The sequence below is a fragment of the Thermochaetoides thermophila genome (genome assembly GCF_000221225.1).
Source record: "Thermochaetoides thermophila DSM 1495 unplaced genomic scaffold scf7180000011818, whole genome shotgun sequence".
Lineage (NCBI taxonomy): Eukaryota > Fungi > Ascomycota > Sordariomycetes > Sordariales > Chaetomiaceae > Thermochaetoides > Thermochaetoides thermophila.
In genome coordinates this window covers 2,273,895-2,300,632 of record NW_006383034.1, presented here as the reverse complement: position 1 = coordinate 2,300,632, position 26,738 = coordinate 2,273,895, and the positions used below count along the sequence as shown (strand labels likewise).

The following is a 26,738-nucleotide window of genomic DNA, read 5'->3' as shown; positions in this document are numbered from 1 at the left end:
CAACCAAATGGAAGCCAGGATATCAAAACCCTCACTCTCCTCTCGAGATTCACAGGAACCCAGGTTATCCCCTATCTCAGACTCAAGACAATCAGAACCACCTCTCCCTCAACCGGGCCCAGAACCCGCTCAGCCTGGTCTTCTTCTTCTTTTCCGAAGGCGTCTCCTCCTTGGCAGCCTCGCCGTTGGCAGGTGGCTGTTCTTCACCGGCCTTTGCTTCCTCTGCGGGTTTGTCCTCTTCCACAGGCTTGCTCTCTTCACTAGGCTTAGCCTCTTCATTAGCCTTAGCTGTTTCCTCGCCGGCGCCGGCAGAAGGCTCAGTAACGGCTTCGGTAGGCTCGGCAGCCTTCGGTTCCTCAGCGAGCTGCGTCTTCTCCGCCTTGGGCTCCTCGGCCTTGGGAGTCTCTTCGACAGGCTGGGCGACTTCCTCAGAAGGCTTAGACTCCTCAGGCTTGGCAGCTTCCTCGGTGACCTTCGGCTCCTCAACCTTGGGCTCCTCAACCTTGGGGGCTTCCTCGACGGCAGCGGGAGCTTCTTCGACAGCCTTGGTCTCTTCGGCGGGCTTGGTTTCTTCCGCGGGTTGAGGCTCCTCAACATTGGTCTCCTCGACGGCCTTGACCTCTTCGACAGGTTTGACCTCTTCGGCGGGCTTGGCCTCTTCGGCGGGCTTGGCCTCTTCGGCGGGCTTGGTTTCTTCCGCAGGTTGAGGCTCCTCAGTATTGGTCTCCTCGACAGCCTTCACCTCGACGGCTTTAACCTCTTCGGCGGGCTTGGCCTCTTCGGCGGGCTTGGTTTCTTCCGCAGGTTGAGGCTCCTCAGTATTGGTCTCCTCGACAGCCTTCACCTCGACGGCTTTAACCTCTTCGGCGGGCTTGGTTTCTTCCGCGGGTTGAGGCTCCTCAACATTGGTCTCCTCGACGGCCTTGACCTCTTCGGCGGGCTTGGCCTCCTCGGCAGGCTTGGCCTCTTCGGCGGGCTTGGCCTCGTCGGCAGAATTGACCTCATCGGCGGAGTTGGCCTCTTCAACTTGTTGAGTCTCCTCGGCCTTCGGCTCCTCAGCAGGCTTGACCTCCTCAGCAGGCTGAGGCTCCTCAACCTTAGGCTCCTCAGCCTTAACTTCCTCAGCAGGCTTAGGTTCCTCGACAGGCTTAGCCTCCTCGACTTTTAGTTCCTCAACCGCAGGCACAGCAGGCTCTTCAGCAGACCTGACCTCTTCAGTGGCGTCATCCTTGGGTTCCTCGACCTTAGCCTCCTCAGTTGGCTTGGGCTCCTCATCCTTGGGTTCCTCGACCTTGGCCTCCTCAGCTGGCTTGGGCTCTTCAGCCTTGGGTTCCTCGACCTTAGCCTCCTCAGCAGACTTGGACTCTTCAGCCTTGGGTTCCTCGACCTTAGCCTCATCAACCTTGCTCTCTTCGGGTGCAGCCTCCTCGGTCTTGGGTTCTTCAGGCTTAGCCTGCTCCGTCTTGGTTTCCTCAGCATTCGGCTCCTCAACCTTGATCTCCTCGGCATTGCTCTCAGCCTTGGGCTCCTCAGGCGGGGCCTCTTCACCCTTGTGCTCCTCAACCTTCACCCCGTCAGTTGGTTTCGCCTCCTCAGCAGCCTTCTCAGTGGCCTCCTCAGCCTTGGCTTCTTCAATCTTCGCCTTCTCAACAGGCTTCTCCTCCTTCTCCTCAACAGCAGGTGCAGCGGCCTCGACAGGCTTTTCCTCACCAGCCTGCTCGGCCGGTTTCTCCTCAGCAACACCCTCAGCCGCAGGAGGAACCTCGGGAACCTTGCTTAGCAGCTCCTGTTCGACCTCAGCCTTCTCGCATACCTCTTCCGGCACAGCGCTAGCTTCGGGGTCCACGTGCGCCTTTTCTTGGCTCTCCTTGACGGCCTTCGGAACCTCTGCAGCAGCCTCCCCGGAGGGTTTCTCGACCAGCACTTCAGCAGCCAGGTCGGCGGTGGTCGATTCAGCGGTGACGGTGCTAATGAAGACGTTGTCCGAACCTGCCGAGGCAATGGGCAAGCTGGACTCAGGAATCATGTTGGCAGTGACGGGCGACAAGTCGGTAGCAACAGGGGTAACGCCCGGCAGGCGATCGCTCCGCTCGTAAGACTCCTTGTCGAGAGTGACATGGCTGGTGAGGGCCTCGGCAGAGACATCCTTGGGAACGGGCTCGCCAGGCTCGAGCTTAATGGGGTTCAGAGCGCCCTCAGCGGCAGGCAAGGGGTCGACCTTGACCTCGGAAGAATCAGCGGCCGGCTCCGCGGGCGCTGCATCCTCCTTGTTCTCAAGGGGAACAGCGGCGGCTAGCTCGGCCGTGGTGGACTCGGGGGCAACCGAGCTGATGACGACAGTCTCGGGGGCGACCTCAGGAGCCGACTCGGGCTTCTCCTCCTCCTTCTCATCCTCTTTTGGCTTGGGCTCTTCCTTCTTCTCTTCCTCTTGAGGATCGTCCTTCTTCTCTTCCGGCTTCTCCTCTACCTTGGGTTCCTCTTTTTGCTCCTCCTTGGGAGTTTCTTCCTTAGCAGTCTCCTCTTGAGGAGCCTCCTCCTTGGGAGCCTCTTCCTTGCTGTCTCCGGGCGTAGTTTCCTCCTTGAGCTCTTCCTCCTTCTCCCCCTTTTTTACCTCAGGCTGGGGCTCCTCCTTCTTCTCCTCGACCGGCACGGCTGCCACCAATTGGGTAGTCGTCGACTCGGGCGCGGCCGAGCTGATGGTGGCCGCCTGAAGCTGGGCAGCCTCTTCCACCTCCGGCTTGCTATTGGCGTCCATGATCTGCTCGGGCAGCAGGACGTTGTTCTCGTTGCCTTCGGCGTCCTTTTCTTGCGGCGCGGTGTGGTCGGTCGTCCAGTTGCCGTCCACAACAAACTGTTGCTCGGAACGGGGAGGGGCAGAATACGTCAGCAAAAAAAATTCGATGAACAAAGCAGTAGGTTATGATAACAGCTTCTCTAGGTAAGAAACTGCCAGAAGCAGGGTTGGTAGTTGTAGATAGGGCAGGGCAGAGCCGCGCTGGGGCAAAAAGGCCAACAAGGTAAGAGTGGGGGGTTGGGCGCAAGAAAGGCTCTGGGTTTTAAGAGAGGGGGCGAGGTTGAATGGAGCGTCGGGAGAGAAGCAAAGTGCAGAAGCCCCGGTATCCTGGATCCAACCGCGGGTCACGGGGGTCCAGTATGGCCCATTTGTGACCCAGTGTCCGGCATGACTGATTTTGGTTTTCATGCCGCGGGCCCCACGGGGTTGACACTAGTCTCGCTTGTGGTAAGGCCTGCTGTGGCCGGCGCCTGGCTTGCCGTCCCAGGATGTTCATTGCTGGCGAACATGCCGCGGTTGTTGCCGGCGGGCGCACACGAGGAGCCACAAAGAGAAAAAGCTTGAAAATCGGTTGGCGCGATCCATGGCCTCAAACACCCGACTGACTGGCAACAGTTGCGCATCGTGCAGCCTGGTAATGGTCTCAGATCGGCCAAACACCGCGTGTCAGTCTGCAGGATCTGGGGAGTATGCCCAAGCAGCAGCTTTCCCAATCCTGGAGACGGTCTGCAACACCTATTTCTGACGCTTGGTCGCTTGTTCGCTTGGTGGGGTTCTTAGTCCCGAGGAGAAGTCGTTTACTCCATTCTCCTCACCTCATTGCCCCGCGTAGGCCCCGAAGACCCCGCGAGGCTGACCACCGCTTGCAACTTTGCTGAATGCGCGCTCGTCGGAGGGAGGCATTGCTTCAAGAGCATTTTGCAAGACCCGGAGGCATCGGCCTCAAGCAGTTTACAGGCACCACACGGCCATTGCGCGCCCAGATACGCCCTCTAACCTCTGACCGCGAAGGGAAGGGAGATTCATGACAAAAGAAGCGATGTTGCACCCACCTTGTAATAGAATTTCTCCGCTCTCTCGGGAAGAGTGACGGTCTTTTGCCAGACGCCGTCGACCTTTTCCAGACGCTCGCTCTTGGACCAGTTGTCGAACGTGCCCGTCACGTAAACTTCTTGGGCATCGTGGGGCCTGCAATGAAACAGTTGGAAGGATCTGGTGGTTAGCCCGGGGACTAACAACACGGCCAATTTCCTTGGTGGTGCGACCAGGAGAAACTTTGCGTGGTCGGCAGTGAGCTGGATGAGCTCTGTTGTTGCTGCCGTGGCGAGAACATGCAAACTACTCGTAGGTATCAACAAACTGGCACTCACCACTGAAAGGTAAAGCTGGGCATGGCGGGCAAGAATTGTACGCGAGTCGCTCGCAGAAGGGATGCTCTGGTATATGGTGAGGAGGGAGCAGAGCGTGGTGGTCGGAAGGGATGGATGGATGGATGGGTTCGGTCCAGATCAAATCGGATGGACGGTCAGAGGTGCAGCGATGAGGTGGAGCTAATGCTGCTTTTTTTTGCTGCAGGCAAAGCAAGCAATTAGCAACCAAGCTCTGGGCTCGAATCGCTCGCTCAATCAGATGGAGGGATCTTGCTTGAACCGGGGGGCGGGGCAGGTAGGCAGCCAGTCGAACAGGCGTGCAGCAACACGCAGGAAGCGGGACGACCCTCCAAAAAGTCGGTTTGTGATTGACTGATTGCTGAGTCCGCTGAAGTCAGTCTCGGATGGCAACCAGACGCACAATGTAAGGGCTGGTCAAAAATAAGAACAAACAGGCAACTTGAAATCTTAGTGCCAAGGTGCTGTAGGGAGTATTGTTGCGTTGAAGAAGAAAAATAAGAGACCGAAAAGACAAATGTCAGAGTGAAGGATCTCGCCAGCGCTATCAGCCCAGCTAGGAACCTGGAAGATGCCTATCAATCAAGCTCTATCAAGCAATCGGCATCAAGGCGGGGCAGCAGTGAGGCACACCATTCATCGCTGCATTGTTGCGGGAAACGGGAAACCAAGAGGCTGGTGTTGTGTTGCTAGGTAGCGATAACGGAGGCCAGAGTATGGTGCCAGACCCTAACAGCGGCGGCTAACGTGGGCGCTTGGCCCAATTGCGCATGCCAAGACTCAGGGTTAAGGCAGGGACTCCACAACCAGCCCTGGACTTTATCAATTTCTTGAGATTTCAACTTTGCCAGACCGCAACGGATCCGACGCCGAAGCAGCAGCAGGGCCTCACTTTTCCCCATTATCTCCCGTTACACAACTCGAGACTCATCCAGAATCCTACGTCTCCGGCCGTCGACCTTCATCAGCCTGCATTCCTTGTCAACCTCGTTCGAGATGTTGATCACAAGATCAGACGCACAAATGCCAAGGGCAAAGCTTCTTGCATCAATGTGGAGACTCGCGGATCGCTGCCCCGCTTTCACAAGCCTCACCCAACAGGCCTTGCGATCCAACCAGATCGCTGATTGCAAGATCCAATCCTTTGCTGATGGGAAAAACTGGCTTTTGATGCGATAGCGCCATCCGAATGTCGACAAGGAGATGACCAACGCTACCAGCACGGCCGTTGGTATCCTGCTGGATAGGTATGGTGTTAATGGATAATTACTATATCCTTATCCGCACTGTAGTCAAGGACATGCGTGGTGGCAATCAAGGCGGGGTTGAAAACATGATCATGGGGCATTCGCAAAGCAAGGGCACGGTTGACGAGGGGCAGCCTACCTACGAGCCTGACAGCTTCACTGTGCACTGTTCACAGCTGTTGTTCCCTTTGTGATATGCCAATGGTCAATTGCACTTTATCAGTATCGTGAGATGTAGGTATCCAGGTAAATACTCAGTACCCATCCATGACCGTGTCTTAAATTTCAATCCCCCTTCCCCCTTCCCCCCCCCCCCAAAAAACCCCAACATATCGCGCGTGATGTCAAGCCATTGAGGTATAACTCGAAGAAGCAATGACAAAAACAAGGTATCCAAAGCCCCGAACTCCAATATGTACACATCCTCATCCTAGCATCATCGAAATACCCCCGACAGACCTGAACTAATTGTCGTGAGACTCCTGGAACAAACCATACTCATGTCTAATAATCAGTGAGATGAAACCAGCCTGCTATCCTCTCCCAAGTCTTAGGCTCATGAAATCAGTGCGCCCTACCAGCCGAATTGTTCACAATGTACTTCTACTGCTGGCCCATCTCCCCTGATCAGTCGCGCGGTAGTGTCTCTCACCACTCTCATCAACCCATCCGGCCCGCAAGCTGCAACCAGCACGCGCTGGTTCGATGGCGTGATGTTCACTGCATCGCGAATCAATGCTGCCGTGTCAGGGCGACCAAGTTGTACGGGGTAATCAAGCAGTGTCTGAGCAGCCTTCGTAGTGGCAGTCACGGCCGTGGCAGTCTCCTTGCTATGTTCAACCCGCGTCTCAATAGTCTTCTCGATATCTTTCTCCGTGTCACTTTCTGTGGCAGTCGTCGTCGTGGTTGTAGTAGTTGTGCGAGCCCAGCGCTGGTGGGAGATGCTCTTTTCGAGGTCCGTCTCGATTGGCGAAAGGGCTGGTGAGTCGGTAGATGATCTTTCGCCGCTGTTTTGTGCTTCCTGAGTACCACTAATGTCGGACGAAGCACGCGTCACGTAGAGGGAGACATTGACGCGGGGTGTCTGGGCTTGAGTGAGGAGCATATCGAGCTGCTCGCGGAACCAGAAGAGGTTTTCTGTGACCATGGCGTTAGTGCATGCCGGCTTTGTAAAACGAATGATACAATCTTGGTACTTACCATGCTCCCTAACTGCCCAAATAAATACAATCTGCTTCTTATCCTCTTCGCCCATCCTCTCCAGGACATTCACTGCCAGGCCAAAAGTAAACGTCGCGCCGCCACCGCCAGCAATTAGCACGATCTTGTCAAACTCCATGGGATCAGGAAACGTGCCATATGGCCCATCCACTGAAGCTTTGACTGCAACGCCCGGGTTTGCGGCTGCGTATTTGTGTAAATCGCTGGTGAATCCATCACGGGCCTTTACGGTGAACTCGACGGGATCGCTACGATGAATCGTAAAAGGATGCGTCTCGAATTTGCGGATGGCCGGAATCCAAACGAAACAGTGCTTTCCTGGCTCGGCACGGGCCGGCGCCTTCTTTAGCATAATCTTAGTGCCACCTCCGGGGAGCGGGTGCAGGGTGGCCTCGTTGTTGGCGCTGTAGTAAAGAACTCGACAGGCACGGATTATACGGTCGAGGATCCAGGCGACAGCGGCAATAAGCGTAACAATTAGCGTTTTATCCGCGATTGAAGGTTGGTGAAAGCCGACGGCAATAACCGAGACGACCCACGAGGCGACATGGACCACGTAGAAGATCTCGTACCACACACGACGGAGAAACACGGCCGAGAAGATGACGCTCAAGAAACCGAAACCGCACACGATGCCTGCAATTGTGCCGCGCTGGGAGTAGATGCTCAGCAGCCGACCCTGGCTGTTGAAGTATGATGTGTACATGGCTGCGTGGATCACCATCTGTGAGAACATGGTGTAGCCAGCGATCTGGTGCAAGCAGTTGAGCCGTTCGTAGGAGTAGGCCGTAAGGAAGGCCAGTGGAGTGTTCTTCAGCGCCAGCAAGATGACCAAGACCATGTTGGCCAGCGACAACCTGTAACGGCATGTGTGAGTGCGCTTCTCATGCCTTCTCAGGGGGGTCCCAATAACAAGGCATACCATCCAAACCTGTGAGCGACGTACGACACTGTCCACTGAACATTGGTAAACGCAATCGCAAGGTTGATGGCCACATAGGCAATGACCACGAGAGCGTGCCCACCAGAGCCAAATCCGGGAACTCTGCGAACCAGCAGATTCCGGAGAAGTCTGGATAACCGTCAACAGCTTGACTTCCCGCAACTAGGGAAAATCTTGAGACACTGACCTTGAAACCGCAACAAACGGCTTGCCCAATGCCCCGGCCGGCTTCCGCTTTCTCTCCACTTTCACGCTCAGCCACCTTACCCAGCGCCAAAGTACGAAGATAGCGATCAGCCCGCACAAACCAGCAGCGTAGTGCTTCATGGCACGCTCAACGACCTTGTGTCTAGCGGCGAAGTAGGCGGCCCGCGCCGGATCTGTACTGCGGCCCCCATGTCCTCCACTGCCTGTGCTGGTCGAACTTGGTGTTCCTGACCACCCGGCCATAATGAAAAAGTAGAACCGGAATCGACTGTCAGTAAGGGGCTGCTTCTTCGATGGGGTGTCCGTATTTCTCAGGCTCTGTTGAGGGAGTGCTTAAGCCAAGGGAGCACCAAGAGGGAGCACACAAGGGAGTTGTCTTATTGAGACCAAGATGCCCAAGCGTGGTGAAGGAGATAAAGAAAGTCAAGGATAGAAAACGATAAAACAGCCTACTGTCCGCAGAGGGCGTACCGGCGGTCTAGACCTCCTATCTATAACGGGGACTGTACCTTCCGGTTCCCGGTATATATCCGTCCGCAATTCCATCTTGTACACCAACCTAACACACCCTGCCTTAGCTGGCCCCCTAGTCTACACAAGTGACAGGCCGTGGATGAAACAGAGTAATACCCGTCTAAGTGGGGTTAATGGAGGGATACCCAGACTACGGAGTACAAGCGGACAGGCGGGCAGATGGGAACGAATACACGCTAGCTTTTCGTAAGGAGCCGAGTATGGTATTCCAGAATGAAAGGTTGATTGCTGGGCCGTCACATGGAGGCAGCTCGGGGTCAGGGGTTGCTGCCGGGCACGGCACTTGAAATTCCACCGGGACCAAGACGGCGAAAACCGCAAAGAGGGTCGGGGCAAGCTCCGGGGCAGGTCAAACCCCCTGTAACTAGCATCCTCATCAGCGGCTTCTAATCCCAGGCCCCAGGGCTACATGCCATGGGCAAGGAGAGGTGTTCAGCGCAGAGCGGCGTTGGAATCGCCGTGGCTGTCTCCCACAGTGACGGGTCTGCGGGCAGGTAACGCGGGGCTCCGGGGCTGGCATGCACGCCCCGAAGAGACCCAGGGTTTGAGCGGCCGTGGGAGAGCTTCTTTGGGAGAAGCGTGATACTCTCGGTTTCCCGTCTGGGATGCTTGGTGACTTTGGTCAGCTTGACAAAGCAGTCTTGCAAGATAGGCGAGGTGCACTCAGAAGTACGGGGTCTGGTAACGAGGTGGGCCTGTACAAGGACTTTGACGTACGGTTGTGGTGTGCTGGCAAAAACGTTGCATCCGCAATATGGGTAAAGGATGGATAAATTCCGCGACCTCGACCTGGACGCGGTCGGCGCCGGCAGACGCGACCGTTGGAAGCACGGGTTCGAGCAAGCACCGACCCAGGATTACGCCTCATTCTACCCCACAGATGCACGCAATATCCGTCAAATATCGGGAAAGAAGGCCGCATTTTCAGGATTTTCAAGCGCGACAAGCAACCTTTGGGAAAGCATAGCTACGTAGGCGGGAGGACGGGGCTTCGCTTGAGTAGCGGTATGGCAACCTACTGCCTACAGTCAAGACAGCACATAGGCTTAGTCCGCACAGGTTGCTTTTTTACGACCCTAGGCCCCCTCCACGTGAAAGACATGGATGTTATGGACCAGGTGTTTGCAAGAGATAGGAGACCATACAAGCCGATGCGCTGTGTGCGTGAAGGCCATGCGGGATGACACAGCAACAACCAAAAGCCGGATCAGAGCCGAGACGGGCCCCCTTTCCGGGTAGATCAGGTAGAAAAGCCAATGTCATCAACCCTGCCTATATGTTATTGATATGGGGGCAAGGAGGACGCCTGGGCATTCATGGGCAGCGAGGTTCTGATCAACTTAATACGACGTACGCGTCTCAGATGATAGGTTAGTGTTGACCGTTAGGTGCTATGACGGGCGTAGGCCAGATGAGGGGCGTGTCCTTACCTAACTGGTGGAAGGTGGTACCTACACCAGGAGACAGGGACTGAGAACAGAGATGGAAGGTTTCAATGTTCCATGTGTCAAGTGTCAAGTCAGAGTTGCGGATAAGCTTTCCGCGCAGGCTTGGATCCCGAGACTGAGTTGGGTGGCAGCGTTTCTTCTAGACACCAATGCCAAGTCCGGAGCATGAACGAGATGGACAGGGGTGGGGTTTGCATCATCACCGACATCATTACGACATCTGATGGATCTTTCGGGACTGCCGGCCGGTCGAGATCCAATTCGGTAGTTCATGGTCCAAGGCCGGCACGCGGCATGCCTACATGGCCTTGAGAATTGTATGCGCATAGCGCTCAAATTTACTCGATTTTACGATTCACAACTTAACGAAAAACAGGCTCGAGCCCTCGAGAAGCTGGCACCTGGAGTCTAGGCATCGGCAAAGCCGCCCAAGCGCACCAAAACACCAATTTTTCCGGATCGAAGCTGATACTCTGCAAGTGCACGCTTTGGGCAGCGCGCCAGAGACCCAAAGGTACACCAAAAAATGGAAAACGTGGGAAATTGGTCAGGGCAAACACAGAAAAGGCAGAGTTTCTGGACACTGCAACGTCGAAAGCGCATGTGGAGATCGACCTCCCGCACCTGCCGTCAGTTTAAACTTCAAGCCGGCTACGGCGTGGAGACCCACAGTGGTCCACAGCACTAGTCCAATATAGGAAAGCTCGCAGGTGCGGTGCCGAGATGGCGAAGGCGCGCTCGAAGGACCCCCAGAACAAAGAGAAGGCAGAGAGTTAGATACCAAACACGCCTACAGCAAGCCCACAGGGCACGAGGAGCCTATAGCAGAAGGTCGGGTAGACCGCAACAAAGAAGCCACCCAATTTGGGAGAGAGAGGGCTGGAGGCTGTCATTGGGCGCCTGCTGCACTCTTCTTTGGCGTCGGGGTTTTTTTTCCTCTCAGCCTCAATCAAAAACAATTCACACAAATTCGACACACACGGCACTTGACTTGATCATCGGGAATCGATCAACCATGCATTCCACGGCTTACGAACTCGGTTTGGACAATATTGGGACCAACACACATAGGTACCTCACTCACAGAAGACACGGGATACGTCTCGTCCACAGGCCGACTGGGAACAGCACTCCCCACTGGCAGTCTGTCTTCTCTTTGTCTCGGCTCGAATTGCATGCTGGTTGACTGGACTGGCCTGGCCCCATGTCTAGGTTAGGGACACTTCGTGCAATGCGTACCTAGACCCAGAAACTCTCACGTTTGGCTCGCCCTCCCTCATAGCAACTGGATAGGAGAGAAAACACTTCTGACAGAAAAGGCAGCTGTTGTGGAACTGTCTCCCCCCCAAGCTTAATCGGGCTCCCGCGCGCGATTGCGCCCAGGTCGCTGCATCTGCCAAACGGCCTGCCATTCCAAGCTCATCCTCCGATTAGGCGAGGGTAGTGGGGAACGCCCTACGTCGCAACGGCCAACAATGCATGTCTACCCTGCCTAATCTCTGTTCCGGAATACCCCAGCTGTCACCTGCGCTGCTAAATCAGGCGGGAGGAGCACGGGCCCTATCATTCTCTGCACTCACAATCTATGGGCTGTCGTTCTGCTGCTGGGCCAGGGCGATGTGGATAACCCAAATCTAGGGCAGTCAGCAGCCATTTCAACTCTTCTTCAAAGATGAGAAGCCCATCACTCTTGTTGTTTGTTTGTCTGCAATTACCACCTATTAGGTTTTCGGCCAGCCCCTTGGTGCTGTGCTGCCATCATGGCCCAGCCTACAGAGAGCATGGAGTCTGCCAATGTGGACACTCTGCTCTCGATGTGCTTGGCTGGATCGTTAAGTGTCAGCGAGTGCACCTGTGCTCATCCTAAACCGGGTTTTCGGGTCGTCAACCCTGATGTCAGTGTATAGTCGATGGCAACTGACCATCAGACTCGGAGATCAAATCCGACATAGAACTCCCACCTCAAGGGGAAAGAAGAACCAAGGACGCTATGAGGCCGTAGGGCCGATCCGCGTGGCCAGCTCGGAGCTTGACATTCCCGGCTGGATGCCCAACCATCCACTCACAAGCGAACGTATTGGGCTGAGCCCTGTGACTCCTTTCATGAATAAGGCTGATGCTCTGAAGGTCACAGTTTGTATGCTGTGTTGATGGGCGTGTCAACTCCACATCAAGGCTTGTTTTCTTGGAGAAATTAAGTTACAGAGACAGAGAGTGGGGGGGGAATCCATCGGAAGTAGACATATCCTCTGTAAATGGCGGCACGGAGAAAGACAATAGAGTTGTACCGCCGTCAGCAGCCCTTTGTTGTGCCTGTACCATGCTTATTGAGCTAGGGGGACAAAACGGCAAGTCTGATCCTCTCCCTTTAGTAACGCACACTCCCTAGGAAGCATGGTTCGCTTGTGTGTGTCGGAACACATTTCTCTCTCATCTCCCCTCAATGACAAAAAAAAAAAAAAAAAGCCAGGCGGGACCTAACAAGGTTACAATGTCATGTTTATGCATTCATAACATATTATTTTCTCTCAGACTATTCTACTCAACGTGCCCTTAGTAAGGCACTTGTCCGCCTTGTCGGACTGTTGCATTGTAATGAGCGCAATAGTCTAGATACTTTCTGTGCCGAGGACCCATTCCTGTCAAGTGCCAACTCTAGTCTCCCTCCTGAACAAACACAAAACAATGATCGTCACTACGACTTCAAACAGGATAAATTGGAACCAGGATCCAAAAACCATCACAACATCTGTCTTTTCTTCAAAAGGACCATTGACAATCATGCCAGTTCCGCTGGCCAACCGATTGCTGTACAGCATCGCCTCCATCGCTAGCCAAACCCCCACGAAGAAAACTATGGCTAAAAGAACCGACCTCAGCGTCCGTACACCTCTTCCAGCCGTCGGCATACGCTGCATATATACTTCGACAAGATGACGCCGTTGGCGTAGCCATCGAGGGAGCGTTCGCAGCCCGAAGGGCACAAGCCGCTGTGATTGCGGTATGTGGGAATGGCCACCTGCTTCGGTTCCTCCGTTGCGCGATAGGAGCAGGCGCTGCATTTGCTCGACCAAGCCGGCATCAATGGCTGCGAGTGTCTTGTCCCGCTGTAGTGGGTTATTACCGCTGCCACCGCCGACGTTTCTTCCTGACCCCCTGTTGCTGCCGCTGCTCTCTGCTTCTACTAAGCGGCGTCTGCGAACGCTGCTGCCACTGCTTTCCGCTGCGTCTTCTAAGCGGCACCGGCGAGCGCTGATGGTGCTGTTCTCAATGGTCTCAGCGCTCGGCGCGGCTGTAGCCGACTCGGCGTCTGCTGGTGGTCTGTGGCGTGCCGGGGCCATCGCGCTGCTGCTTTTCTGGTTGGATAAGTCAGACTTCTCTCGTACAGCTCGCAATTCGTCCCTGAGAGATGCAACTTCTTCTCGGAGACCACGAATTTGTCTTTCCCACGTGCTTTGTGACTCTCTAGCTTCAGAGGGCTGGCCTTGTCGAGTTTCCAGTAGAAGAGCATGCTCTTCGAGGGTCGAGTTGAGCTTTTCTGCTTTTTTTTCAAACGCCTCCAACTTGCTTCTAATTTTATTAATGGCTTGTTGGAATGTGGCCAGCTGGCGCTGCACTCCCGGAGTATCGGCCTGAACAGGTGGAGGGTGCGAGCCCGCATTCATATCGCTGTCCTGAGCCGATCCGGTCGTGGGACTCGTGGCAGGTGGTCTCCCCTCGTTCGGTTCCCGAGCAGTGGTAGATTGTACCCCGACCGTGATAGATGGCCTCTTCTCGGCCAGGGTTAGGTTCGTGGTTGTTGTGGTAGACGGAGTCGATCTGGTCGTGCCCAATGGTCTTGTCTCGCCCGGTTGCTTGGTGGGGGTAGATTGAACCAACCCAACCGTGGCCGATGGTCTTGTACCGGCCGGTTCCGCAGCGATGGTAGATTGGGACAACTCAGTTGGGACAAATTGCCTCGTCTCCCTTGGATTTGTGGCAGTGATAGGCTGTCTTTCTGCGAGTGTGGGCGTTCTCGGGCTTACGCTGGCCTCGCTCGGAGCATTGGTGCTTGCAAGATCCTCTATCGTCTCCCTGATGGTCTTCTTCTCTTCTTCAGTCAGCGTCCGGCCAAGGATATACGCGCTCCGCCAGATCTGGTCGCGGATGCGCGCCTCTGTCATTGTTGTTTCAACTTGCTGTGGGAATGAACCTTTGTTACCAAAAGGTGCCGCCTGCGTATCGTCAAGGTAATCTTCGGGTATGAAGAGAGGCCTGTTGGGGTCTAGAGGGTCAACGTCTTCCGGCGGGACAGTGCTTAAGTTGAGCGGAGGAGGGGCCGGGGCCCGAAGAGCAGGATTATGTCCCTCGGGCCGGTTTGGTTGCTGCTGCCAACATAGTTGCTGAAGCCGGTGTTGTAGAGTCGCCGGCCCCGGATCACCCCTGTAATCATCTGGAGCCTGCAAAATCTGTTTTTCCCGTGCTCCTTCCATTCTCTCGGGAGTAAGCCCCAATGCCAACATAACACGGCCCGACCGCTTCATTTCTGGCTCCTCCTCAGCTGGAGACACACCGGTCTCTGACCGCTGCTTCTCTCTCCCTGTAGGTTGGCTGGGCACAGGAGCTTTGCCTTTTCCTTTGTCCTCGGTAGATGCAGGATTGCTCTTGCGGCCTGGTGGATGTTCAATGAATGTTCGTCGGAGATTCGTCTCAATCTCCCACAGATGCCACTTGTTGTTGTCATCGAATCCCTTATTCTTGTGCTCCTTTTCGTCATCGGATGCCTTGTTTTGGAGCTCTGCCTCTGTGCCAGGGCCTGTTGAGGGGGCAAGAGTTCTGAGTTTTCTCTTGCCTTTACCGAAGGCATGGGCAGCAGGATGATTAGGAGGCGGTTCAGGCCCGTAAGTAGCCGGCGCGCTTTGGTTAATCTTTGGAGGTGACATGGTGATGTGTATATCTCGGCTTCACTCAGAGCCAAGATTGTTCTATTACCCAGTTCAAGTTTTTTTTTCTTTCTTTTACGGCTCGTCTGCTTGCAATTGTGATGAGAATAACTTGGTGACTTCGTGATAAGCAGTGCACTCACCTTGGGGTGACTTCGAGCTGTACTGACGATGGAGGAGACATTACTCAGGAACCTGTCTGCCAGAGTTAACTAGATAAAACCAATAAGACCCGAGTCTCCATCTGGGCAAGATCAGGTAAAGCGGCAGACAGCATGATAATCTACTATCTGTGCCTTGCCTCAAGTCCACATTTGCATTCTGAAAGCGGAGGACAGAAGGCGGCTTGTTCTGTGAACGAAAGCTCAGCCTGTGTTTGTGTGTCCGGATTAGGATGGTAGCTTGTATCTCCCTCATCTTTTAGCAGCATTGTCTTTGTTTTTGGCTCAGCATAGCCTACCGTGGCATTATCCTTGTTATGGGATTGTTATCTTTGTTTCCATTGCACAGGGGGAGGGAAGGACGCCGACTAGCCACTTCTACGCCACAGTGGTCTGAGTGATTATTGTCGAACCGTCCCTAAGTGTTGAGCTTAAGTGTTTAGCTTAATTGTGGTGGTATCTAGGTTCATACGAAAATCGCACACAAAAAAGAAATAGTTCTTTCAAAAAGTCAACTCCACCAATCTTGTATCTACCTGCTAGACTCTCGAAGTAACACCGTATACACTAACGCCGTGTTCCGACCATTACAATAAAAAACTCCCATCTTCATCTTGTAAAATCACCAATTGATGGGTTACCACAGCGCATCACTATCAACCAATCTGGCTCCCCATGTCTTCGCTTCCTTTGCCGCTCAGTTGGCATCACTCCCCACTTGAAACCTGTTGTTCCTGATGCTGAATTGAGTAGCCCTACCATCGGGCTCCCCACAGTCGAGGACCCAATCTGTGGCGTTTGTGTCGTGGTAGGTGACATGATGCCCATGTCATGCGGCGTCCCACTGCCAATGGTAATCCCGCTCAGGCTAGCAATCGCCTTATGATGGACAAGGTGATTTTCAGGCGACAGGATGGGCGGTTCATAGTCTGGAACCAGCGACGGTGATGCCTGAGCTTGCTGCTGGTTTTAATTCCACCAAGGCGATGGGTGTGCCGGCAATCCGGACGGCGTGCACCCTGAGAGGGTGTAAGCTTCGGCGAGCTGGTCGTTGGGCTCGGATACGATAGCGAGATAAATTAAGTCGTGGTTGTGATAGTGGCCGTGGTTGGCGTCACGGGGAAGCTGCTACCATTTTTCTTGTGCCTACGCCATCCATGTCGGGCATGTTACAGCCGTAGTTAAGGGCACCATCGTGGAAGTTCTTGAGAGATGCCAAGGGTGAGGTCAGAGGCCAGGCCTGCCCGAACACGCGTCCCACGGGCTTAACCGGTCAGAAGGATGAGGTAGAGGAGAATGTATGTGTCATTGAGAAGCAGGGAGGTTAAGGGAGAGCGGGCGAAGGGCGTGGCAAGCCCGTTAGCGAAAACAGGCAGACGGACAGCCGTGGGGAGAAGAAGGAGAAGGGCCACAACTTGAAGGGCTTTTGAAGATAAGCAAAATGAAAACATACAACTTCCAAATAGGGGAGGGGTAACGCACGTAATGATCGTAAAGTATCTATACCGACGAGAGGAGTAGAGTGAAGCAAAATGGCTGTCATAGTCGTACAGACGATGGTTAAATTTGTACCTGGAGTGACGATAGAGCACAAGATAAGCAAGCCGAGGGCTTGGATGTAAAGCCCGACGAGTAAGATGCTCAGCTCTTGGGCGACCTTTGAAGGGTTAGTCAGCCGGTAAAAGAGAGTGAATGGATCTAAAAGGGAAAAGGCAGGACATACGTCAAAATCCGTTCCGACGTTCGAGGCAAAGCCGATACCGACAGACTGAAAGACCAGCGCAAAGATATCGATGACGCAACAGGTAATGAGGTAAACTGGATCTCCAGCGGTGCAGAGTTCATGTCCATTGAGCACTATCTCATGCGGCAACACCGTATACACAGCCGAGTTGACCAGGATAGCACCCCAATGCGTCCCAAGCAGGCACACCGTTGCGAATGCCCGGTTCCTGGGGTCCATGGTCAACAGGATCTTGCACGCATGGCCCACGACTTCCATGCTCAGAGCAGCCAAAAGCAAGACGGTGTGCAAGTGGCGTGATAGCGGATGCCGGTATAGACGATTGACAGAATCAGAGAGGCGAACGCCGCCAGTATGAAGGCACTGGCCGTAGGAGAAACCACATCGGGTCGGATGGGGCGCCACCGGGAATGGGACAGGCGGATCCGGAGCAGTCACCAACAACGAGCATGGTAATGATAGTCGTAAGGTGGTTACCCTCGCTATTGTTGACACTTGAAGCAGGAGAAATTAGTCGGCATGGAATTGAGTTGCATAAGTACCGGGTGGACACAGGGGACGAGGCACCCGCGGAGCGAGGTTGACGGTCCCGGATGGGCCTGGAAATAGCAGCAATAGATATTTTTTTTCTCATCGCTTTGGCTTATGAGTTTGGTGAGCATGGTGGGGATGTCCCGACAGTCTGGTACCAGGGTCGTCTTGAGCGCTTAGATTGCAAAGATGCAGAAAGATGGAGGGTTGGACTAAGGGATGGGACTGAGCCTGGCTGCACACCAATGTTCTCAAATGGCTACGCTGATATTTCCATACCTACCAGCCGTCGACCTGGGACCGAGCCCTTGTAACAAATACTCCGGATATTAGCTGGGATTGCGCATTGTCGTTGGCCTCGGTTCTTATGCAGGGACAGCTGCTTAATCACATATGACATACCCGGTAGAAGCACAGATACTACACCCATCTTCAAGACAGGTTTGGTGTGTGTTTGGCAGCTCCCAATATTCAACCATCCTCTCTCTATTCTGTAGAAGGCTTGCAGGTTTGTCAGTACGTATTGGCGATAGGTTGGCTGAGTTTGCATGCTGTTGGCTGCACGTCCCAGCTGGCGTATTCGCAGATTACCTAAGAAACTGGCCTGTCAAGATGTGCTCGAATGGAGTTGCAATTAAGTCTATCGCGGGAATATTGCCGGTTTTCTGTTCGCAGCAGCTAAACATATGGCCAACAGGAGAGGCTTTGAGCCTCTGCCACACACCTGTGGGCGAGGCTGTACAACGGTGAAGCTGACTATATGGATAACCCGAATCAAAGGCGGGATGAACGGGAGCCTGGCGCCAAGAAACGGGCAACAGTGCGGCTCTAGCCGTTCCCTACTGTGTAGTACATGCCCACATGCCAAACATCGCGCTTGTGTCTCAGCCAAACCGCCACCACACCCACCACCACAGCAGAAACACTCGAATGGTGGACTTGTCCAGCATCTGTCCTGAATTTCCCCTTCCTGTGTTGTTTGTGACCAGTTATGTAAGCAAGTCGTAGCTTTTGACTGCCACTTTGGTTTCTTTCAGAAAGGACACCGCACCAGCAACAGCGGCTAGATCATCTACAAAGTCCTGTTTGGTTATTCCCCTCCTCTACGTCGCAATTCACACGAGGTCGGTTCGCTCGCTGGGTTGCAGCGATCCTGGATCAAGATCACCACACCTCACACCAAAGGCCAGCAGCAGATGACAAGGCTGGTAGCGGTGTGCTACCGGTCACACACCGCGGCGACCACATCTGTCCAGGGCGTTTGGCCCAATGCACGGTTTTCAACGAACACCTATCATCGTGCTACGTTTCGCGCTCGAGCGCCTGCCCTGCGCTGCTTCGGCGCTTACAAGCCGCGTTGCCGCCAGATTGTCCTGACAGACGCGCGGATCAAAGGGCTGGGCAGGGAGATCGCGGATGAATATGCCTTCTTGAAGGACAGATACAGTAATGAGCCCGCTTATCAGCACGGTGCCATCGCCGCCAACATCAAAAATGTGACAAACGACCGCGGCTGACATGATGCGATATCCGCGCTAGAGACACCAAGATACCCCGTCGTGCTGGCCCATGGCTTGTTGGGTTTTGCTGAGCTGCGGCTTGCGGGCTCTTATTTGCCCAGTATCCAGTACTGGCGTGGCATCAAGGAGGCCCTGACCACCAACAACTGCGAGGTCATCACCGCCCAAGTGCCACCAAGCAGCTCGATTGAGAAGCGCGCCGCCAAGCTCGCCGAGGACATCGTTGCCCAAGCACAAGGCAAGAGCGTCAACATCATCGCCCACAGTATGGGCGGGCTCGACGCCCGCTACATGATCTCGTGCTTGCAGCATCCGGGCGTCGACGTCAAGTCGCTCGTCACTGTGGCTACCCCGCACCATGGCAGCCCGTTCGCCGATTACATGCTTGAGCTGATCGGTCCGCGGTACCTGCCGCGTCTGTATAAGTTGTGGGAGCGCACGACTGGTTGGGAGCCCAGCGCGTTTGCCCAGCTGACGACTACGTATATGACGGAGGAGTTCAACTCACGGACCCCAGATGACCCGGCTGTGCGTTACTTTTCTTATGGGGCCATGGTCAAAGACCGGCCGCCGTTGCTAAGCCCCTTTCGACTGTCGCACCGCGTCATAGAGGAGGTTGAAGGCCCCAACGATGGGCTAGTGAGTGTCGAGAGCAGCAAGTGGGGTGTTTACAAGGGAACATTATTAGGTGTCAATCATCTGGATTTGATCAACTGGAGCAATAGGTTGCGGTATACCGCGCAGAAGTGGATGGGCCGTCCACCGACGTAAGTGGTATCTCGGTCTGCTACCCTGAATGCGGCTGACAGGGCTTAGATTCAACGCTATCGCATTTTACTTGGACATCGTTGACATGTTGGCCAGAGAGGGCCTGTAGCCAGGCCTCAAGAAGGCTGGACAAGTCAACGTCTTCCAGACACTGTTGATCATCGCCGAGCTGCCAATCGCTGATCGGAATTGCCGAGTCAGCTCGTTGATCTAATGCTTTCTAGAAAGCACGCATGGCTCTGTGGTTGAACGCCGCACTTCATGGCATTGTTCCACAGCTTCCACCGCTGCAAGCAAGCACTCGGTGATGTCAGATATTGTGTCGTGTCTTAGTCGGGACGCCACAGAAGAGCAAACGACTGTTTGCGAAAAGTATAAGTCATCAATCCAGGCCCCGTGATATATTAAGAGTTATCAGACGTCGATTTTTGAGCCGACCAAGTAATAGATCTGCAACCTCAGGTGATGGTTCTCTATGATCACTTAAAACGGAAAAGAAATTTTCACACTACTCCTTTGTGATTCACCAGCATAATGCCCAGGACGGAAGCTTTTCGCGGAATAAATCAGTTAGGGTAGGATTGTGCTGGAGAGGAGATGGCTGCCATTTAGGCATCTACGAGATATCGCGGCACATAGCCGACATTTGTACGGATCATCCAGTCCGGGTTATACCAGGTCCCTCATATCATTACTAGGGTTCTCGAGGTGCTCCCCTTGAAATATTAAGCCATATGTGATGATCGCAGCGTTGTTCGTCCGATACTCAACAACAAAAATGAGCAAATGACAAAAAAGGCCATTGCGCAGCTCAGAAAAAAGTCAAGGATATAGAATATCCTTCTAGTTCTAAGGGTTCCATTGCCCACAGCCAGAATCGAACTGACGACCTTGACATAGCTCCATACTAGTGTCACGCTCTACCACTGAGCCATGCGGGCATTACCTTTCGACGGGGATGTCGAGTCCGGAAGAGGTATTATGTACGGCGTTGTCTGTTCCTGGAGTAACAAGTGCTATGTTTTATCCCTCAACTGTTGAATAATTTCGAATAGTGTGTCTACTGGATCTGCATTGCATACAAAGACCTTTTCTGCAACGTGCAGGTATGCAGGTAAATTTCTTAGCACAGTACAGTGCGTCATACCGCGTCTTGAAGCAAATGTTTGCCGGTGGGTCGCATAGTGGGCCATCTCCGTTCCGTCCCGATCGCAGGTCTCACCGGGTTTTCCTCGTGCGGAATGGTGTGCCCCGCTGATCTTGGTCTTGGCTGAGATCATGGCCCTATTGCCACCTCCAGCCTGACTGGATACCTTGGAGATGCACGCCAATTCTTTCCCCCAAAACGACAGACTTGATGAGGCCCTCCAGTTGATGTTGACGTCAAGTGAACCAGTGCAAAGAGAGCAGCCCTTCCCTTACCATTCATTCAGAGTTTGGCTCCAGCCATCCATGGTATGAATTGGAAATGTTGAATCTTACATGTATGTCTATTGCACCTCGCCGTCATAGATGGATAGGACTAAGGCAACCTGTCCCTTGTCGAGCTGCTGTGCCCGAGTCTTCAGCTGTTGTGCTGGCCTTCTGCGACATCTTCCAGCCACCTTCTTCTCTTCGACATTTAGGACCTTTACTGCTACGGCTGGCTTGACAACTTGAGCCCTCAATCAGGCAAGTTTAACCACACCTGGCCCATCCGAGCGGTCTGGCCATCGAACGTCCGTTACACGGCCTCACAGTGGCCAGATTGGTCCTGGCCCACTCACCACTCACTCTACCATTGCAACTATTTGTTTTTGTTGCTACTGCGCTAGACATGCCTCTATGCCATCGCTTACGGTGGTACTCGCAACGATCCACAGAGTCACGACTCGACAGCAGGAATTGAGATGTACCAGCACCTTGGCGATGCGGTACGGGGGACGAAGCTTGTCTCACCCCTGCACGTGTGTCTTAATTATGGCCTATAGCCTAAATTTTCTCTTTCGCCTGGATGCTGCTCGTGCTGTGTGTAGCTTTCTGTTCAGAGATTTGGCTAACTGAAGTGTGTGTAAAGTCCCGGTTCGTTTACAACCATCATCAACTGTGCTGGCACTTCCTATGACTGAAACCACCTGTTGGCGAGGGGGGAAGCTGGGTGTGGTAGATAGTTTCTCAAGGGGATCTCATATTGTGTTGTATCACCACCAGTAAGTCTCATCCCATCCGTTTTGTGCTTGTCCCTGTGTACCCAAGTCCAAGAGTTGCTCCCCCCGTCTACAAATTCCCAATAGATCCCCTCTTTTTACTTCAAGACTCCTCTCGTGACCTTCTGGATGTCTGCCAGCTTGGCCGTCGTTGTGTTTCTTAACCAGACACCTCGGAACCAGCCGAACTCCTGTCCTCGGCATCAATTTGAGTACGAAACTGCAGTCCTTCAACAGCGCACCTCAACATATCAATTAGTCATTCGGTAGGTTAAAATCATGTGGCTCAAACAGATAGCCGTAACGTCCCTCGCGGTGATGGGCTGTCACTGCACATCTGCGCGGCCAGCCTTCGAGCCGGCGCGGCCACCGGCTGTTCCCCTGGCCGTACGATCGCCGTACTTGAACGCCTGGTTGCAGGGAGGATCTGGAGGGGTCCTCCCAGGCTCTTGGCCACGCTTTTGGACGTAAGCTCTCACATACGGACACCACCCTCTGCTATCACGTAGCTAATCACCTCCCTCAGGGGCCACGTCCTCGGGTGGCAGGGCTTCGTATCAGTGGATGGAGTGACCTACAACTGGCTAGGTGCGGCCCCGGGGCCGGAGCCTGTCAATCAAACATCGTTGACATACACCTCAACCCAGAGTATCTTCACGTTTGACGTGGCCGGTAAGGTCACCATGACGGTCAATTTCCTGTCTCCGGTGTACCCAGATGATGTCGCGCGGCAGTCGTTACAATTTTCTTATATTTCTATCAAGGTCATGTCGGCAGATGGGAAGTCTCATCAGGTTAGGACGTATATGGATGTGACTGGCGGTATGTCGTGGTTTTATGGACACTGTTTCGTCGCTGCTTTTCGAGTGGATGATGACCATGAACAGAATGGGCCAGCGGCGACATCAACGAAATTGTAAATTGGGAAACCAACACGACGAACGGCATCATCTACCACAAGTTTTTCCGTAAAAACCAAGTAGAGTTTGGCGAGGCACACGAGGTAGCCAGTTGGGGCCACTGGTACTTGTCGACAAAGGCTGGCAAGGATGTAAGTTGTCGAGATACCACGAATGCGGCAACCAACAAATGTTGACATTCCTAAGGTAACTTGGCAGATTGGCCCAGACACGGAGGTTCGCAACCAATTCGTCAAGAAAAGTGTTCTCAAAAACACAAAAGACACTAGCTATCGCGCTGTTCAAGAGAATTGGTGAGCTTCCTCAAGTCAAACCTGGTCTGGTTCCCTTTTACTGACTCCCTCCCCTCAGGCCGGTGTTTGCATTAGCTCATGACCTTGGCAACATAACAAAGGACGGAATCGTCGAGCGAGTTCTTACGCTCGGCATTATCCAAGATCGTGTCATCCAATTTGCTGGCCAGAGCGGCAAGCTAGAACCGGTGCCGGGTCTCTGGTCGTCATACTACCCCAACGAGACCGCTGCTGTCGTCTCCTTCTACCATGACTATGCCCACGCCCTGGATGTATCGGCCAGGCTTGACGAGCAAATCCGTCGTGACTCTGAAGCAGCTGCCGGGCGCGAGTATGCCCTGATTACCACGCTCGCTGTCCGGCAGACCTTTGGCGCGCTGCAGTATGCGGGCACCCCTGCCAAGCCGTACATCTTCCTGAAGGAGATCAGCTCCAACAGCGACATCCAGACCGTCGATGTCATTTTCCCGGCCTATCCCATTTTCTTGTACCTCAACGCCACACTGGGACGTTTCCTGCTGGAGCCTCTGTTCGAAAATCAGGAGAGTGGCGCATATCCAAACGCCTATGCCGAGCATGATCTGGGCACTTTCCCCATCGCCAAGGGATATCCGGCAGGCGATGATGAGCCAATGCCGCTGGAGGAGTGCGGGAACATGATCATCATGGCGCTAGCGTACGCGCAGCGTACGGGAGATAACGAATATCTGGCGAAGCACTACAAGCTTCTGTCGCAATGGGCAGAATTTTTGGTGAACGACTCACTGATCCCGGCGAGCCAGCTTAGTACTGACGACTTTGCGGGGACTTTGGCGTATGTTGAGGTGATATCCGTGCCGAGGAAACTCCTTGCTGACAGCATTTGCCCGCAGAAACCAGACGAACCTAGCCATCAAGGGCATCATCGGGCTCAAGGCCATGTCGCAGATTGCGCAGTTAACAAACAACAAGGATGTCTTCGGGGACGTTGCCGACCGGTACCTTCAAGAGTGGAAGAGGTTCGCCATCAACGCAAAGGCCTCGCCGCCTCATACGACGTTGAGCTACGGAAATAGCAACAGCCATGGTAGGTCTTGGCCTCATTTCCAGCAGGAGACTCGAGACTAACCAGATAGGTCTGCTTTACAACATTTACGCCGACAAGCTCCTTAATCTGCAGTTCATCGACCAGGCCATTTACGACATGCAGAGCGATTTCTACCTGACGGTTGCCAACGAGTACGCGGTGCCTCTCGATTCGCGGCATAACTGGACCAAGTCGGACTGGGAGATGTTCGCAGCGGCTGTGGCTAAACCAGAGACCCGTGCCATGTTCATCTCCAAGCTGGCCCGCTGGATTAGCGATACAACGACTGACCGGGCCATGACTGATCTCTTCGACTCCGTCACCGGTGCTTACCCGGCCAACGGCCCCGTGTTCGTAGCTCGGCCTGTCGTCGGCGCCGTGTTTTCCATACTAGCACTGCAAGAGGCGCCTCCTTATTGATCGCCAGAAGAGTAAAAAGAGGAAGGGGTAGTCCAACGTTGCGTTTCTCCTTATTCTCGTGGCCACATTTTTTCCTCGCTTCTGTGTGATACGTAAACGTTGGCTGCATTGCTTTGGAGTTTAGACATGCGAAAGTTGGCTACACATCGGACTATCTGGGAAGGGAACCGGAAAAGACGCGTGGCTAGAATGTAAGAGTTAAATTGAATTCATGATGGTCTTCGCGCTGTGATAAAATGAAGTCGTACAGATCACAGGCGCCCAGAGCTAAGCCTGCGCAGATATCCCAGGTCAAACCAGAAACATGTAGATGATGCAGTCGGTGTGCAAGTAAATGGAAATTGTCCCGGCAGCCAGACGAATCAAGAGCGGCTATGGTTCGATGGAGTGGACGGCCGGGATCTTAGTGGTGGGCAAGACCGGCTGTTGACTGGTGGATGGTACTTGCGAGTGGTGACAGTGACAGGCGACAAAGCTGCAGGTCTTAGGATGGAGGCTCAGAGGCTTTGGAGCCCAAGAGGTCGGCTGGACCTGGTCAAAGCACCGAGCCACCCAGGGTCTTCCGAGTACCGCCCTAACGGACATGAATCAGCCCTACAGATGCACGACTCTAACGGTTCCCAGAAAACAGTCAAAACAGTGCTCCGTTTGGTGAATAGAAACATTGTAGAGCAGAATAAACAATTAACGAGCGGTTAACATCTGATTTGGCCGACTTTTTCCGTGACCGCACGTAAATCGCTCCCGTCGGCCTATCCCTAGCCATCGCTGCTTTAAGCGGTGTTATTGAACAACCCAAAGCCCCTCCCTTCCAAGCCCAAAGTGGACCGCAGTGACGAAACTCCGCCTCCACTTTGACCACTTGCACGTCTCCACCATCCCGCTCTGGGTTGTCCTTCAGACTTCGACCACAGCGAGCACGAACACAGTCGACGAGCACGACCGCAGCCAGCCCAGCGTCGCTCGTTCAGCGATCCCGGACTATTTGGAACATTTGGAACCTACGAATTGCTGCCATCCCAGCCGATCGGCGGATCTCCCATATCAGCTGACACCAAGGATTGATTTGGAGCTTGAGAGGGACTGTATTTCTTGTCATCAACCCAGCGGCCTCTCCTTTGGAGCTTTGTGTATTTGAACCGTGAACCGCCGGGAAGCACACAGCCTCGGAAAGCTTCGCGGGACCTGACCGACGAATATCACTGGACAACCCAACTGGTCCTTGGCTTTACCTGTCAACAACCCCGCCGTCAGTCAACCGTGGCAAATCGTTGTCAGCATCGCAGCCATGAACCCTCACAAAGCCAAGAAGATCGATATCAATGTAAGACCACTGTTGTCCCCTACTTTTTCTTCTGCGTATCTGCATATGAAGTGGGCATCTACACTACAAAAAGACGGTTTCGCTGACCAAGTTGTCGACCGCAGTCCCTCTCCCCTGAAGAGCAGCGGCTCTTCCGGCTGTACGGCAAGCTGCCCAGCCGCAGCGACCACTTCGCCAAGCATCTCAAGGAGCGCAAGTACTTTGACAGCGGCGACTATGCCATGAGCAAGGCCGGCAAGGGCGACAGCGTGGACGCCGGCGCCGTCGGCTCGCAGCATCCCGTTCCTGAGAAGATCCCGCACCTGACGACTCCCGTATCGGGACCCAACGGCATCGGCAGTTTGCTGCATCCCCATCTGCACCAGCAGCACCATCCTAGCATGTCGGCCGGCAGCCCGGTTAAGGAGAGCAGCTTCCTGCATCGCGAGACGAGCGCTGAGGATCTGGAGCGTGAGGAGGAAGAGGAACGCAAGAGGGCCGAGGCCGAGCAGCAGGAGCGGCAGCAGCAGGACGGTCAGCAACAAGCCCAGGAGGATGGTGCTTCCAATGAGACTTCAGCCAGCCAGCAACGGTAATGGGGTTTCCGCCGCCTACATACGTCTCGCTTACTATGACTTTGTCCTAAGCAGGCTTATCCAGAGGGGTTGCTGCTACGACAGCTGCCCCCAGTAAAGGAGTTGAGATTCCCTTGATTTTTGCAACCAAAACAGGAACCAAGAAACTTACGAGATCATGAAAAGATCATCGAAAGAAAAAAAAAGTAACAGATTCTGTTTTGCGGCGTTGGGCTTGGTTGATAGGTTTTGGTTTGATGATGATGATGATGGATGATGGATGGATGATGATCAGCAATAACAGCAACAGCAACAAGGGTAGTGAAAAAGATAACGGGCTGCTTGGGTTGCTTGTCTTGGCTTTTCTTTTCTGTACTCATTTCTCCTTTGTATTTCCATGGCTCAACTCTGGCAAAGGGCTCGTTTCCACACTGGCTTCCCTCTGTTTTGGTCTGATGCTAAACAGTGAGCTATGTACGATGATGAGGGTCACTCATTCGCTTTTCCGGCCACTCCCATGTCTTTGGGTCAAAAAGGGATACGGACG

General features: G+C 53.9%; 7 protein-coding genes and 1 non-coding gene across 8 annotated transcripts; 3 read left to right on the top strand and 5 right to left on the bottom strand.

Moving 5' to 3' along the window:
• Nucleotides 1-91: 91 nt before the first annotated feature.
• CTHT_0046280 (uncharacterized protein) lies at nucleotides 92-4,187 on the bottom strand (the record flags this gene model as incomplete). The annotated part of the gene is made up of 3 exons (XM_006694944.1): nucleotides 92-2,851; nucleotides 3,847-3,982; nucleotides 4,165-4,187. The coding sequence occupies 3 exons, from the start codon at nucleotides 4,185-4,187 to the stop codon at nucleotides 92-94; spliced, it is 2,919 nt and encodes a 972-aa protein (XP_006695007.1).
• Nucleotides 4,188-6,003: 1,816 nt separating this feature from the next.
• Nucleotides 6,004-8,043, bottom strand: CTHT_0046270 (uncharacterized protein; the record flags this gene model as incomplete). Its single annotated transcript, XM_006694943.1, has 4 exons — nucleotides 6,004-6,566; nucleotides 6,630-7,507; nucleotides 7,573-7,722; nucleotides 7,781-8,043. The coding sequence occupies 4 exons, from the start codon at nucleotides 8,041-8,043 to the stop codon at nucleotides 6,004-6,006; spliced, it is 1,854 nt and encodes a 617-aa protein (XP_006695006.1).
• Nucleotides 8,044-12,424: 4,381 nt separating this feature from the next.
• Nucleotides 12,425-14,704, bottom strand: CTHT_0046260 (uncharacterized protein; the record flags this gene model as incomplete). The annotated part of the gene is made up of 1 exon (XM_006694942.1): nucleotides 12,425-14,704. The coding sequence occupies one exon, from the start codon at nucleotides 14,702-14,704 to the stop codon at nucleotides 12,425-12,427; it is 2,280 nt and encodes a 759-aa protein (XP_006695005.1).
• A 1,426-nt stretch (nucleotides 14,705-16,130) lies between these two features.
• Nucleotides 16,131-16,828, bottom strand: CTHT_0046250 (uncharacterized protein; the record flags this gene model as incomplete). The annotated part of the gene is made up of 3 exons (XM_006694941.1): nucleotides 16,131-16,288; nucleotides 16,438-16,522; nucleotides 16,589-16,828. 3 exons carry the CDS (start codon nucleotides 16,826-16,828, stop codon nucleotides 16,131-16,133), a joined length of 483 nt encoding a protein of 160 aa, XP_006695004.1.
• Nucleotides 16,829-18,336: 1,508 nt separating this feature from the next.
• Nucleotides 18,337-19,537, top strand: CTHT_0046240 (triacylglycerol lipase-like protein; the record flags this gene model as incomplete). The annotated part of the gene is made up of 3 exons (XM_006694940.1): nucleotides 18,337-18,586; nucleotides 18,680-19,427; nucleotides 19,477-19,537. 3 exons carry the CDS (start codon nucleotides 18,337-18,339, stop codon nucleotides 19,535-19,537), a joined length of 1,059 nt encoding a protein of 352 aa, XP_006695003.1.
• A 753-nt stretch (nucleotides 19,538-20,290) lies between these two features.
• CTHT_0046230 lies at nucleotides 20,291-20,369 on the bottom strand. The gene is given in 2 exon segments: nucleotides 20,291-20,326; nucleotides 20,334-20,369. It is a non-coding gene; the product is annotated as a tRNA-Thr (tRNA).
• Nucleotides 20,370-21,893: 1,524 nt separating this feature from the next.
• CTHT_0046220 (glutaminase-like protein) lies at nucleotides 21,894-24,313 on the top strand (the record flags this gene model as incomplete). The annotated part of the gene is made up of 7 exons (XM_006694939.1): nucleotides 21,894-22,081; nucleotides 22,141-22,436; nucleotides 22,502-22,665; nucleotides 22,733-22,827; nucleotides 22,886-23,641; nucleotides 23,700-23,893; nucleotides 23,943-24,313. The coding sequence occupies 7 exons, from the start codon at nucleotides 21,894-21,896 to the stop codon at nucleotides 24,311-24,313; spliced, it is 2,064 nt and encodes a 687-aa protein (XP_006695002.1).
• A 1,288-nt stretch (nucleotides 24,314-25,601) lies between these two features.
• CTHT_0046210 (uncharacterized protein) lies at nucleotides 25,602-26,212 on the top strand (the record flags this gene model as incomplete). Its single annotated transcript, XM_006694938.1, has 2 exons — nucleotides 25,602-25,637; nucleotides 25,742-26,212. The coding sequence occupies 2 exons, from the start codon at nucleotides 25,602-25,604 to the stop codon at nucleotides 26,210-26,212; spliced, it is 507 nt and encodes a 168-aa protein (XP_006695001.1).
• Nucleotides 26,213-26,738: the final 526 nt, after the last annotated feature.